This window comes from Miscanthus floridulus, chromosome 3, assembly GCF_019320115.1.
Source record: "Miscanthus floridulus cultivar M001 chromosome 3, ASM1932011v1, whole genome shotgun sequence".
Lineage (NCBI taxonomy): Eukaryota > Viridiplantae > Streptophyta > Magnoliopsida > Poales > Poaceae > Miscanthus > Miscanthus floridulus.
In genome coordinates, this window is record NC_089582.1 from 122,070,103 (window position 1) to 122,085,237 (window position 15,135).

The 15,135-nt window shown below is 52.3% G+C and overlaps 1 protein-coding gene across 1 annotated transcript; it reads right to left on the reverse strand.

Annotated features, from left to right (window-relative positions):
* Nucleotides 1-5,105: 5,105 nt before the first annotated feature.
* Nucleotides 5,106-13,467, reverse strand: LOC136546723 (probable purine permease 5). The gene is made up of 2 exons (XM_066538692.1): nucleotides 13,335-13,467; nucleotides 5,106-6,676 (listed from the first exon to the last, which is right to left on the reverse strand). The coding sequence occupies exons 1-2, from the start codon at nucleotides 13,387-13,389 to the stop codon at nucleotides 5,586-5,588; spliced, it is 1,146 nt and encodes a 381-aa protein (XP_066394789.1). The 5' UTR covers nucleotides 13,390-13,467; the 3' UTR covers nucleotides 5,106-5,585.
* Nucleotides 13,468-15,135: the final 1,668 nt, after the last annotated feature.

Below are 15,135 nucleotides of genomic sequence, written 5' to 3' on the forward strand. Positions count from 1 at the left end.
TTCCTTGGTCGGCCAGGGTTGCCCAACGCAAGATGATGAAAGCGTGTATGACTCTCATGTACGCTAACCGATAAGAGTTAGAGCCAAGCTGCATGCAGCGAGGAGGCAAGAGGACGAGCTGCCCCTGGTGCTGGACGTGTGATTTATTCAAGCGTCGAATTTTTCTCCGACATTCTTGACTGATATGATCTCAATCATTTTTTGAATTTATATAGTCTCAAAAATTTTATTTTCTCTCTAAACCTAGTTCTAGCTCCATCATCGACCATGTTCCGTCTCAAGCAACACCTGCATGCACATGAACAAACATTCAACCGCGCGCGCGCACACACACACACATATATATATACATATATATATATATATACATATATATATATATATATATATATATGTCACTCTATGCCATAATTTCATTCATTTTTACAATGCTAATTTCATTTCAAACCAAATTTTCATCACACGATCTCGCACTTTTTCTGGTCTGAACTTGACATTTCACTTGCATGATCGAGAAGGTTTACTTATATCTCTCTCCTGCCTGTTGAAATCTCATAACGTAGGTGCACGCAACGAAAGTCCGCGCATAGTTCAATTTAGCAGGCCCAAAGATATAGATATATAGCTAGCTAGCTTAGCTAGTACGTGGTCGTTGCGCAGATGCGTATAGCAACCGAAGCAGCCGCCGCCGCCATGCCGGCGGAGACGAGAAGCTTCTCCAACGTGACCATCATGCCATGGCCGAGAGGGAGAACGCCCACGGCTCGGGCGCCACCATCAGGAGGAGCCATCCTGACGAAGATCGTGAGGACGGCCAGACAGACAGCGACCCCCATGAAGGCGGCGGCAGTAGCTCCTGCGGGGGTGCTCGGGGGTGGCTCGGCGGGGAAGCAGAAGGCGAGCTCGAGAATTGATCCGCTAACGGCGAGGTACAAGTCCGCCATTGCTTGGTGCAGCTACTTCTATATTTGCCGTTGATCGATGCCGGTGAATGGAATGGTGATGACCGGGGCGGGCGTATATATAGCCCAGCTTGTTGTCGGAAACTAGACTGCGACGTTCTCCTCTCGACCAATCAGCTATATATTGTGGGTTTGTCAATTGTCATGTTGCATTGGTAGGATAGACGAGAGGGCACGAGGCAGTCTTTGTGCGGAGAAGGACGTACTACATTGCATTGCTATGCTCTGTGATAGATGCATTTTTCTTATTCTAGATTGCGTAAGACATGATTGGTCTATCAGTTTTTGGAACCTTCCTATAATATACTCCTATTTGTTAGAGTAGTATAGTACTGAGAGAGTTAAAAGGTATCCGTGAGTAGTGGTGAGCACTAGACGACTAATTATTTTTATTTTTTTCGCACTGGTTTTTTTAAATGGCCAACGGTTTACTACGTTCCCTTGTTTATTATTATAGTACTAGCTATAAAACTGAGACTAATATATAGGTTTGTCGGGGTTATATACTTGCCAATACTATTGAGAAAGCTAGAAGCTTTATAGTAACAGAACTGTTGGATCGATCTCCACTACTAAAAATACTACCATTAATAATATGTACTAAAAGCTGTAGGATACTTGTAAGAGAACTTCTTAGGAAATATGGAAACCTTTTTTTTGTTGTGTACGATGGAACCTGGCTGGAGCGCTATATATAATCTGGTTCAGGCCGCCCGTGATACACGATGCTCGCAGTGGCAGGCTACTGGTTGCTTTCAGCAGAATGAGCTTACAACGCTACAAGTCGAGGGGGAGCATAATATATATGCATATATGTATATGTATTGAACTGACATGTCCTACGTTTGTCAGTTTCGGTGATCTCCGGTTCTCTCCACTACGGGCCAGATTTTGAAATGCCGTGTACAGCCTACAGTGGGCACGTTCCATCGATTGGCTCCGACACGGTGCATATGGGTCGACGAAGCAGAATTCATCAAAGAACAGTGAGAAGCGCGACCGAACGAGATACACATTACACGGCACAGTGGGGTCTGGGGATTAGTAGTACTCGATCTGTCGTGTGCAGTGCAGCGACGCGCCGACGCCTCGGGATGGCTGGTTCCATTCCACTCGAACGCTCTACTAACAGCCAACGCAGCAGAGGAAGACGTCCATGCACTGACATGGACACCTCCATTCGCCAATCACTCTGTGTTTCTGACCTAAAACACCTTAGCCGAGTTACAGAGCACCCGAAGGATGATGCTAGGCACTCCGGACACCATATGTGTGTGCCTGGCTAGTAGACAGTGTAGAGGCCCGGCCGGAACCTGTAACGCGTACCGACGCATACTAGAACGCAGCATATATATCCCTAGCTTGACACCTCAGTGCATACCTCAGCTAGCATGGGAACCTCCAAGCATCGCGAGAAGAACCCAATGCATTCAAACAAGACATGTGATTTGTTTAGAATTAGATTTCCATCGAAGCCAGCGGCGAGATTTCTCCAAGGAGTTAGTAGATAGTTTACCGCCGCCCAAGCGCAGTCTCTCCACGCCTTCCATCGGGTTTCTCGTGGAAAAACAGCAGCCTATCTATTTACCCCATCTGTCCAACAAAAAAAATCTAAACTTCTAGAGTTGTCCTATGTCAAACTATTTTAAGTTTAGTCATATTAATGTCACTACATAAATCATAGACATTTTTTTCACTAGATAAATCATAGAATATTTCCTTTTTTATAGTGATTCTAAAAATTAACTTAGTTTGGAATGGAGAGAATAATTAAGAGTATTATTATCTTATTTACAAAAGCACTAAAAGAAGCCACTACGTTTGCTAACAAAGTCTAAAAATTATGATCTTTTAATATATTCTATCTATATATATCTTACTCTTAGAGCATTTCTAAATCTTTATTTTTTTTGAATGAAAGAGCATTTCTAAATCTCACTCTGTAAATCATCATTTGAAGAGTCATTTGCATAAGAGTCGTTTTCTATATCTTTCCACTCTCTAACAGTTTTTCTATATCTCATACACACTCTAGAGAGTCATTCTCGTCTTCTATTTTTGGTTAGCAAAAAAATCTGGAATATAAGATGGCTATATTTGGATAACTATTTAGAAAAGCTGTTGGAGGGTAGCTTTTCACCAAAATCTCTATTCCTAGTATTTAGGAAGGATATAGAGAGTCTCTTGTAGATGCTCATGATCATGTGATGAGCTAGTCAATTGTAAATCAGTGATATATATTTGAGCTACTAAGATCGTCTTTATTTAGACATCTTAACAAATCCTACGATAGTTGCTAGATACAACACGAGCCACCGCCTAGGATCAGGAAAACGCCGCCTGCCGCTCCCAGGTCCTCGCCCGTCGCGCGCCTCCCACCTAGGGCACCTCTTATTCTTCCTCTCTGGTGCTTCTGCTGAAGGTAAGAAGGAGAGGAGACCTATCTCTCTTTTTTTGCAGTTTTATGTCTAGTTTGTCTACGGTTTAGACAAATAAATCTACCAACGAAATTAGATGATTTTTGATCGGGGCCGTGTTTCCTACGATGACTTCGGTGATTGCCACGACGAGATCGCCGTTGCAGGCATCGATTTTATTAGCAGGTGGCCAATTTGCGACCTTTATCTACAGGGGGAGGGGGTGCTTCTGGGAGCCACCTACGAGGACAACAACTCCGCATCATCGATCCCATCGTTGATATGATAGTCGCGGAGAGGAATTCAATGTCTCAAGGTGATGAATCTGCATCCTATGTCGTACCCGACGATGGAACTGCCGATTTTCTTGCGGCATGTCTAATGTTGTGGATGGGTCATTGGATTTGGCATAAGGACTACACTTTGGCTCCGACGTTCGAGGGACCATTGAGGAAGAAGTAGATGAAAGAATCTGGATATAATATTATGTATTTTGAATTTCAAATTTTTCTGTGTAATTTGGGAATGTATTGTGCCAAGATTTGTGTGTTGTAAAAAAATCCGCTCGCCTGTCCCACGTCAAAGAACAAGTCTAAGATCTGGTCCAGTCTCACATGGGCTATGGTGCCGCAATGCAGTGGCGGACCCAGGATTCATTCACGACTAGAGCCAAATTTCAAAGGTGAAATACCAATCGCTGCACTAGTCTATATGACTATATATATGTGTGTGTTATACTGGCCGAGAACAACATGATGCTAAAGTTCTAGTCCTCTTCATCTTCTAAACAAATTAAGAAATCTATAAAATTATATTCTAATTGGAATCAAAAGTTCAAACTCTACATAGAAATGACAAAATTGAAATTGTAAACCTAGAAGTTAGAATCAAAATCAGCAGAGAATTGAAATAAAGAGAAGAAATGCCTTCACTCTTCCTATTCCAGAGTTCCTGCTCTGCCAGAGCAGGGCTCCGGCCGGCGAGCGATGGCGTAGCGAAATTAGAAACCGGAAATTTGGAATCAAAATCGGTTTCAGATCTAAATCTAACAAGGGAAGCTTGCTCAGTTACTCTGCTCGCATGCAAGGAAGGAGCCGGGCAGTGAGCGGGCGGCCGGCACCGTCGCAGAGCGCAGAGCGGAGGGGGCAAGGCCATGGAATCGGAGCGCGGAGCAGATGGCTGGAGGGGGTGACGGGCAATGGGCGACGGCAGCGGGCGGTGCAGCGTGGGTGACAGGCGGCGGTGGCAGTCATGAGTCTCGCGAAGCGAGCAAGCTACGGAGCGAGAAGGGAAACCCCGAGCGGCTCTAGTGCTCTGTTGTGCTACTCTGTTGCCTGGCCTGCTTGGGTTGGGTTGTTTAATGGGCTAAAAACTGAAGACCTGCACTTGTTACATGGGCCACGACTAGGGCCATGGCTTGGGCTGCCCTAGTGCTGGGTCCGCCTATGCCGCTATGTATGGGTGCGACATAGGTTCGGAGGTATTCCCGAGAATATTTCTTCTTAGGCCATGTTTAGGTGGCAGGAATCGGCGCCGCCTGAATTCCTGTAGACTACTGTAGCGAACTGTAGCATTTCGTTTGTATTTGGTAATAATTGTCTAATCGTTGACTAATTAGGCTCAAAACGTTCGTCTCGCAAAGTATAACCAAACTGTGCAATTAATTTTTGATTTCGTCAACATTTAGTACTCCATACATGTACCGCAAGTTTGATGTGACGGGAAATCTTCTTTTTGTATAGTGCCAAAGTTTGGAATTAAGGTGAACTAAACATGGCCTTATTAAGCAAAAATGGCCGGAACTATCTAGCCCGGCGGATTGAGTTTTTTTATTATTCTTTAACAGCTGCTGAACGCTTGAATGTGTGTACCCTGTTCATGGAGGTGCGGCTTCACTATCGAGCTACGGGTTGGCCCGGCATGAGAAACAGACCAGCGTGATGCCTCAGCCGAGCATCAAGCCTATGGCGGCACATGCCTGATGCGATCAAATCTGGTCGTGCTTTTTGGGGACATGCCGAGGCCGAGCCACGCAGGGCAGCCCATTTGGCCCTCTATAGACGCATGGCAGTCGGTTGGTACCGACAAGGCACTGAACTGGTGGTCGCCCTTGCATTGCTGGTCTCAAAAAAATAAAGAAAGAAAGAAAGTTAGTTCTGCAGCGAGCCTGAAACATAGTTCTGGACTGGACATGTACGATATCTTATCAACTTCTCGACGGCTTCCTGATACCAGAGTGCCCAACCATGTAGGACGCGAACCCCCACACCGTGATGACCAGAGCCAAGATCTTGAACCCGCTCATTGGGTCATGGAACCAGATCACCGCGGCGATGCTCGTGAGGGGCACCCTAACAGCGTTCAGCACGCCGGCGAGGACGGTGGATGCCAGGAACAGCACGCCGGTGCCGCCGAGGACGCCCAGCTGGAAGGTGACCGCCGTCCACACCATCACGTTCGCGTACGCGGCCTCACCACCGTGCGCAAACCGGGCCGCCTCGTGCCGCATCGCCGGGAATCCCTCGGCGACGGCGAGACCCGCGGAGGTGAAGGCGAACGCGCAGAGCGACACGGCCGCCTGCTGCTCCAGCACCACGTGGAAGGAGCGCCTGCCGAGGACCCTGGCGAACACGAGCTCCGAGAGCGCGAAGATGAGGCCGTGGAGCGCCGACCCGAGCACGTCCAGGACGAAGCCGAGCGCGTACTGGCGGGGCGTGACGCCGGCGGGCCTGTCCGACCCGGAGTCCAGCACGACGATCACCACGCCCGCCGTGATGACGACGACGGCGTTGAGCGAGGACATGTTGAGCGTGTTCTTGGCGATGGCGCGGCCGAAGAGCGCCGAGAACGCGAGCGACGACGCGGCGACGAGCGAGGCCGTGGACGCCGGGAGGTACGCGTACGCCCACGCGTACATGAGGTTGTCGGCGGCGCTGAGGAAGCCGAGGAGCGCGTACCAGAAGCACAGCGACAGCGACAGCGGCGTCGGCGACGCCTTGCCGAGGAGGCAGAGCGGTAGCAGGAGCAGCGCGGGCAGCGGCCAGCCGGCGACGGCCGCCCACGACAGGATCCACTTGCTCTGCCCGCCGTCGTTGTAGTAGAGCCGCGAGAGCAGGCTCGACGCCGGGAACGCGGTGAGCATGGCGCCGCTGCTCAGGAACAGGAGTAGCCAGAAGGAGAACGGCTTGCTCCGGTACGTCTCCAGCGAGGTGGCCATCACCTCGGCTGCTTTCCGTCTCAGCGACGACGTCGTTGAGCCATTTGCCTGCGTGGTCTCCTCCCCCATTGCTATATTATCTATTATTACACGCAGCAAAGGAAATTGGAAATTCAGAGACGCTGGCCGTGAACAGCATGGTGATATGCAAAATGAAAAGAAAATGAAGCTCGAGATTTATTGGTTCTACTAATAATTACTGATGATCGGTTCTAAGATGTATAGGTGTTATGACCGGCATGCATTATGGCCGGCGAAAGGGTATTAGTGGCTAAGTCTAGATAATTTCTATAGAAGCAGGGGTTATTTTCATATTTCAAGAGATGAGATAAATACTTGTGATCAGGGACTAATTTGGTAAGCAGAAACAATTATTGTTTCCGGCTTCCTCAGGGAGCCGGGAGAAACCCTAGCCGCCTTCTCTCTTCCATGAACAGTACCACGGCACTGTAGCGCCGGTACTGTAGCGCCGCCACCCTCTCCCTTCGCGAGATCACGGCGCCCCGCCGTGGTCCATCGCGGTTTAGGCCTCGACCCCCGATCTCTCACCCTTACAACCTCCGACCAATCGTCGGTAGGATCCGAAATCCTATCAACCTGGTATCAGAGATGTCAGGTCCCCAGCCCTCGGCCTCGCTTCCTCCGCTGTCCGCGCCGCCGCGCCCATCGTCGCCGCCGCCCTCCACCTCGCTCACTGTCCCCATGACTTCTGGGGCGATCGTCGCCCACTCAGCGGGCGCGAGCGCCCCCGTCGTTCTCCTGTCCCAGGAACAGACCTCGGTGGCCATTGCCGGGCTGAGCCATAACATGGCGGCCATGCAGGCCTCCATGGAGGAGGTGCGGGGCGTCCTCCAGGACCTGCTCCACGCCCAGCGGTCACCACCACAGCCGCCGCTTCCGCACCTTTTCCCCATGCCGCCGCCACCCCCGTCCCTGGCCGCGCCAACGCCCACCCTCGCGATCACGTACCCGTATGGCATGCCGCCGCCGTCGTCCCACCACCCCCCACCCCGCCCATCATTTGTTCCCATCCACCAAATCCAATTCCCTCGCTCGCCGTCCCCGATCCCGATGTGGGCGATGGCCACGTCGGCCCCGATCTATACGTCCACGACGCCGCAGCCGTCCTTTCCATACTCGGCCAGCACAGCTGCGCCGGCGTTCTACGCCGCACCGTCGGTCTCCGGCGTCCTCTACGGCGGCATGGACGACACTCTTATCCCGGAGGCGGTCCTGGCAGCAACCGACGCTGGAGTGTCTGCCTCGGTCGACGCAGCAGCGGCAGCTGCAGCCGCTGCCGGTGCCGACGCCGTCTCCGACCGGCTACCGCCGAAGTTCTACAAGCTGGAGTTCGCCACATATGACGGCTCTGAGGACCCGCTGAACTGGCTCAATCAGTGTGAGCAGTTTTTTCGCGGGCAGCGCACCTTGGCGTCCGACCGGACGTGGCTCGCGTCCTACCACCTTAAGGGCGCAGCACAGACGTGGTATTACGCCCTGGAACAAGATGAGGGCATGCCGCCGTGGGATCGCTTCAGGTCCTTGTGCAACCTCCAGGTCGGGCCGGCCGTGCGGAATACTTGTATCTCTAAGCTGGCGCGGCTGCCTTTCTTGTCAACGGTTCAGGAGTACTCGCAGCGCTTCAACGCGGTACTCTGCCACTCTCGAAACATCTCCGGACCTCAGAAGGCCGAGCTGTTCGTGGGTGGTCTTCCCGAGCACATCAAGGTGGATGTCGAGCTCCGCGATCCGCAGAATCTCCAGACGGCTATGTACCTCGCCCGGGCATTTGAACGTCGCGCCGCGGCGGTCGCTCCTCCGGCCCCTTTCCGGGGACCACGGCCGAAGCAGAGGCAGGCGCTGCTACCACCGCCGCGCGCCCCTGGAGGAGGCCACGGCCAGGCCGGGGCTGCCGCGCAGGCCGTGCCCAACACCCAGCAGGCGCCCACGGCTGGCGCTCGCCCTTTCCGTTGTCTCTCCCCGGTGGAGATGGCTGAACGTCGCCGGTAGGGCCTTTGCTTCAACTATGACGAACCCTACGTCCGTGGCCATGTGTGCCCGCGGCTCTTCTACTTGGAGGCTGATGATTACATTGACGAGGACCTCCTGGCAGCCGACGCGACGGCTGATGAGCCTCATCCTGCAGAGGAGGAACAGGCCGCCGAACCTGCAGCAGCCAATGCCTTGGTGGTGTCCCTCCATGCGGTGGCCGGCATCCGCACGGAAAACACTATGCTGCTGCCGGTCTCCATCAAGGGCGTGCGCTTGCTAGCGCTTCTTGACACCGGCTCCACCCACAACTACCTTTAGAGTGCCACCATGCGCCGCCTGGGTCTTTGTGCCTCGGGGGGTGCGCAGCTCCGCGTAACCGTCGCCAACGGAGATCGACTTCCGTGTGTGGGCATCGCGCGCAACGTACCCCTCGTCGTCGGGTCCGAGTCCTTCGCCATCACGTGCGTCAGCCTCGACTTGGGGTGCTTCGACTTCATCCTCGACGTCGCCTTCCTAAAGACCTTGGGCCCTCTCCTGTGGGACTTCGAGGCGATGACGTTATCGTTCTTGCGCCAGTGCAGGCGCATCTTCTGGCGCGGTGAGGGTGGCGCCACCGACGCGGCGTCGCAGGCGCCCACTGCGGCAGCGGCGGCTGTCTCCGAGTAGCCCCTGCTAGACCGCCTCCTACAGCAGCATGCCGCCATCTTCGCCGAGCCTCAGGGCCTTCCGCCTCCCTGCTCATACGACCACCGCATCCATCTCCTTCCGGGGACGACGCCTGTGGCAGTGCGCCCGTACCGGTACCCGCACCTCCAGAAGGATGAGCTGGAGCGCCAGTGTCGCGATATGCTGGCTCAGGGGATTATTCGGCCCAGCACGTCGCCGTTTTCAGCCCCGGTGCTGCTGGTCCGCAAGGCAGACAATTCATGACGTTTCTGCATCGACTATCGCGCCCTCAATGCCAAGACGTCCAAGGACAAGTTCCCGATCCTGGTCGTGGATGAGCTGCTGGACGAGCTCTATGGGGCTCAATTCTTCACTAAGCTCGATCTGCGCTTGGGCTACCACCAGGTGCGCATGCACCCGGACGACATCGCCAAGACGGCGTTCCGCACCCACCACAGGCACTACGAGTTCCTGGTGATGCCCTTTGGCCTCTCCAATGCTCCGGCGACATTTCAGGCCCTCATGAATGACATTCTCTGACTGCTCCTGCGAAGGTTTGTGCTCGTCTTCTTTGACGACATTCTGATCTACAGCTCATCGTGGGCGGAGCATCTGCAGCACATCGCCATCGTCCTCAACGCGCTGCGTGCTCACCGCCTGCACCTCAAGCGCTCGAAGTGCTCCTTCGGCGCGACGTCGGTGGCCTACCTTGGCCACGTCATCTCTGCTGCGGGCGTCGCTATGGACGCCGACAAGGTGGCTGCCGTCGCGGCGTGGCCCCCTCCGCGTGGCGCCCGAGCCCTCCGGGGGTTCCTGGGGCTCGCCGGCTACTACCGGAAATTCATCCGGGACTTCGGCCTCATCGCTGCCCCGCTTACGCGTCTCTTGCGGCGAGACGCGTTTGTGTGGGACGCTGAGGCGGGGGAGGCATTCCAGGCGCTCAAGAGCGCCCTCACTACCGGACCGGTCCTCCAAATGCCGGATTTCGACCAGTTGTTCATGGTGGACTGCGACGCTTTGGGCGTGGGGTTTGGTGCCGTCCTGCATCAGGGCGCCGGCCCCCTCGCTTTCTTCAGCCGTCCCTTCGCGGCTCGTCACTTGAAGCTGGCGGCGTATGAGCGCGAATTGATTGGTTTGGTGCAAGCGGTGCGCCACTGGCGGCCGTACATCTGGGGTCGTCATTTTCTCATCCGCACTGACCATTACAGTTTGAAGTTTTTGTTGGACCAGCGCCTCTCGACGGTGCCCCAGCACCAATGGATCAGCAAGCTGTTTGGGTTCGACTTCACCGTCGAATACCGCCCTGGCCGACTGAACACGGTGGCTGACGCCCTGTCCCGCCACGACACCGAGTCAGTGGCCGACTCGGGGGGGAAGGGGGCGCTAGTGCGTGCGCCATCTCGGGCCCCTCCTTCGCCTTCATTGATGACATCCGCCGCGCGACGGTGACGACGGCTGATGCGCGGCTGCTGCAACAGCAGTTGGTGGCCGGCGAGCTGTAGGCGCCCTGGCGCTCGGACGCCGGCCTGCTTCTCCACGGGCACCGCGTCTTCGTGCCCGACCACGGCGATTTGCGCCACCAGGTGCTCTCGCTGGCCCACTCCGCTGGCCACGAGGGCGTCCAGAAGACTCTCCACCGCCTTCTCTCCGACTTCTTCGTTCCCAGCGATCGCACCCTGGTGCAAGACTGGGTGCGGTCCTGTGAGGTATGCCAGCGCAACAAGACGGAGTCTCTACGGCCTACCGGGCTGCTGCAGCCCTTGGAGGTGTCGTCCCAAGTGTGGGCGGACGTCTCCATGGATTTCATCGAGGGCCTCCCCAAGGTGGGCGGCAAGTCGGTCAGCTTGACGGTGGTGGATCGCTTCTCGAAGTATGCGCATTTCATTACGCTGGGCCACCCATATACGGCCACCTCCGTCGCTCGGGCATTCTTCGACGGCATCGTCCGGTTGCACGGGTTTCCCACATCCATCGTCAGTGATCGGGATCCGGTGTTTACCGGGCATGTCTGGTGTGATCACTTTCGGATGGCGGGCGTCAAGTTGCGCCTCAGCACGACATTCCACCCGCAGACCGACGGCCAGTCCGAGGTGGTTAACAAAGTGATTGCTATGTACTTGCGTTGTGTTACAGGTGATCGTCCTCGCGCATGGGTGGACTGGCTCTCGTGGGCGGAGTATTGTTATAATACTTCCTTCCACACCGCCCTTCGCGCGTCGCCGTTCGAGGTCGTCTACGGCCGCCCGCCACCGCCCATGGTGCCGTACCAGCCGGGGACGGCGCGCACGGAGGTTGCTGACGCCCTCCTCCGTGGCCGCGACGAGATTATCGCGGAGGTTCGTCAACGTCTACTACAGGCCCAGCAGCTCGCCAAGCGGTACTACGACGCTTGCCACCGCGATATCGAGTTCGCCGTCGACGATTGGGTCTGGCTACGCCTACTTCACCGCACTACGCAGTCGCTGGACCCCCGCGCCAAGCACAAGCTCGGGCCGCGTTACGCCGGGCCGTTCCGGGTCCTGGAACGCGTGGGCGCTGTTGCGTACCGCCTGGAGCTTCCTGAGGGTGCCCGGCTCCACAATGTCTTTCATGTGAGCCTCCTAAAGCGCCATCGGGGGGAGCCGCCAGCACTGCCAGGCGCGCTGCCGCCGACCGTCGATGGCCGGCTGTCTCCGGAGCCGGCTCGGGCGTTACGGGCGCAGCAGCGCCGTGGAGTCTGGCATGTGTTGATCCAGTGGCGTGGGCTTCCGAACGACGACGCTACTTGGGAGCCCTTGGAGGATTTCCGTGTTCACTTCCCCGACTTTCAGCTCGAGGACGAGCTGTTTGCGCAGGCGGGGAGAGATGTTATGACCGGCATGCATTATGGCCGGCGAAAGGGTATTAGTGGCTAAGTCTAGATAATTTCTATAGAATCAGGGGGTTATTTTCATATTTCAATAGACGAGATAAATACTTGTGATCAGGGACTAATTTAGTAAGCAGAAACAATTATTGTTTCCGGCTTCCTCAGGGAGCCGGGAGAAACCCTAGCCGCCTTCTCTCTTTCATGAACAGTACCGCGGCACTGTAGCGCCGGTACTGTAGCGCCGCCACCCTCTCCCTTCGCGGGATCACGGCGCCCCGCCGTGGTCCATCGCGGTTTAGGCCTCGACCCCCGATCTCTCACCCTTCCAACCTCCGACCAATCGCCGGTAGGATCCGAAATCCTATCAATAGGCCAGCAATGCTACGTTTTACAGTGATGTGTGTGGTTTGATAAGGAATGAAGATATGGACTGAGATTTGGTCAGTTTAGAAGTAGGATATTCAGAGATTTTGGCAAACTTCAGGTAACTGATGTCTTTCGCCTCTTGCAAAGAGTTTGAAACACAACTAAGATATTGAAAACAATGGGTACATACATTGGAAGGTAGAATGCCTGAGGGCAAAATGAGGTCGGTGTGACCAGTTACTACCCAGAAACAGGGATTGAATTTAGGTTCTGAAAGAAAAAACTATAGTACGTAGTATCATATTGTTCATATGAATATATTTTTATTATATATGTTGTTCCACGTGGTCGTTCGGAAAAATGCCCAATCACTTCGAATCATCCGTGTACGGCCATAAGAATTAACAAGTTATTCTTCTGCGGAACAACATGTTTCAGGGTCTGCTTAGTGGGTTTGACTGAAATCAGAAAAGGTTCCAAAAAAGGGGTTTGTGTGTGCACTGGAATCTTGATTCTCATGCCACTAAAAAGAACATCTAGTTCTAGAGGGCACCAATCAAGAGAACTCAAAATGAAAGGGGGAAAAAAAGGTTGCCAGATGCCTAGAAACTGCTGGGTGTACCCATTCTGCAGAATCCATCTTTGAGACTCGTTGCGCTAGAAACTGCAGGTGCAGGGAAACAGCAACCAGCGAGACGATCAAGTTGAGGCCCCAAACCACGCAGACGCAGAGAAGAGCCCTGGTTTGGGGAGGTAGGCACGCGTGAACTGTACTGGGTGAAGGTGATACGAGAATTCAACCCTAGAAGAGAGGGGAACAGACTACATTTGTCCTAGGATGGGAGGAGAGGAGTCAGGAATCAGACCTGGGGATGGGATTCGGATGGCGTGGTGATGGTGGCCACCGCCTTCCTTCTCCATGCTCCTCTGCCCGCAACTCCCTGCGAGGCTGCGACTCGGAAGCTCCACAGCTGCGAGTCCACACTCTTTCTGACGACGACGAAGGCAGCTCTGACTCTTAGTAGAGCCTGTAATGGAGAGGGTTGGTGGTCCTGCGCATATCCGTGCGCGGACGGACGACCCTGTTTGTGGGTCCTTGTGTCTCCACGTACGCCTCCTCGAGAAATCTACAGATTATACCAATTCTTTGCCCGTACATTGCAACAACACGTACATTTTATATCATCTGTTTCAATATGTTTAAAATTAAAATCAAACTCTATACTAAGTTAGATGCGCGTTATTTTATATACGAGTACGGTTATAAATAAGTTATGCATGGGACAGTAAGGGGGTGTTTGAATTTAGTCTCCGTCACATTGGACATTCGGATGCTAATTAGGAGGACTAAACATGAGTTAATTATAAAACTAATTACACAGATGGAGATTAATTTGCGAGATGAATTTATTAAGCCTAATTAATCCATCATTAGCACATATTTACTGTAGCATCATATTGTCAAATCATGAACAAATGGCTTAATAGATTCGTCTCGTAAATTAGTCTTATACAATTAGTTTCGTAAATCCGATGTGGTAGGAACTAAGGTTTAGAAGGGGTATCAAACACCGTGAGACTTTTATCTCTAAATCAGTATGGTCACAAGAGTGGAGGATAGAGAGACCAGGAGAGAGTGACGGATGAAAATGTGGAGTGGGATTGTTCTCATTTTTTAATATTATATTCATATATTAGTAGATATGTCTGTCTGCTGCAATGGAGTTTGTCTCAAGAACGGACTATGTATTTCCTCTATTTTAAATTATAAGTTATTTTAATTTTTTTGGAAAGTCGAAGTGATGTAGACTAGGCATGATCTTCCAAAAAATAAAGCAAAATATCGTAAAACACTAGCTGCATTTTTTATCTTCCTCCTTGAACACATAAAACGAGTAGCAAATATGTTATCAATGGTAATTTTTCACTCCATATACTCATCAGCGCATATACTATCATAAGTCGATGGATACGAATAATTTATCATTGTTAGAAGACAGCAAAAGACAACTCAAAAGTATTATCCCTATCAACTACTTAGGTTGTGGACAAGGAAAAAACAAGGCACTCAACTCTCAAGTGTCTTACCACGGTCTTATAAGTGTTCCTACTAAAGCAACAGGCGGTGCAATCGGTCGGTGACTGTGATACCGTTGTAGCTTAAGTGTAACAGTTGCAAGACGAATCTGTACTTAGATTAGAAGAAAGTGAAGCTTGAACATACACAATATAGTAGCAAGGAATAGCAAAATTCGCAACTGAATAAGTATCCCAAGTACTTGTCTTAGTTGCTGGCCTACTCACGTTCAGTATCAAATGTATCAAGTGTTGTGAACAGCAGGAAGATAATTAGGAACAAGGCAGAAATCAGCACACGCAAACACAGCTCAAATGGCGCTCTCTATGTGCTCCTCTAGATATTGTTTCAGTTTTGCCCATCTCTTTTTTCTCTATTTTTTGGCTATCGTTGTTTTTTGAGATTCTTTGACTTTTTATTTTTATTTTTTTGATATTTTTTCTTCACTTAGGAGCATAGAAGAAGTAACCACAGAAAATAAGAGCTTAAACAAGTGAAAGGCATGGCCCATGGAAATTTTAAAAGATGTGCTCAAAATCGACAAAAAGCTTGTGACCATAAAAAGACGATCTTGTGACCAATTTTTGACC

Bases quoted from the DNA above. Each gene is read 5' to 3' on its own strand.
- LOC136546723 (XM_066538692.1), bottom strand. From the start codon at position 13,389: ATGGAGAAGGAAGGCGGTGGCCACCATCACCACGCCATCCGAATCCCA. The intron at 6,677-13,334 runs GTCTGATTCCTG...GTGTAATAATAG, and splicing joins CATCCGAATCCCATCCCCAG to ATAATATAGCAATGGGGGAG.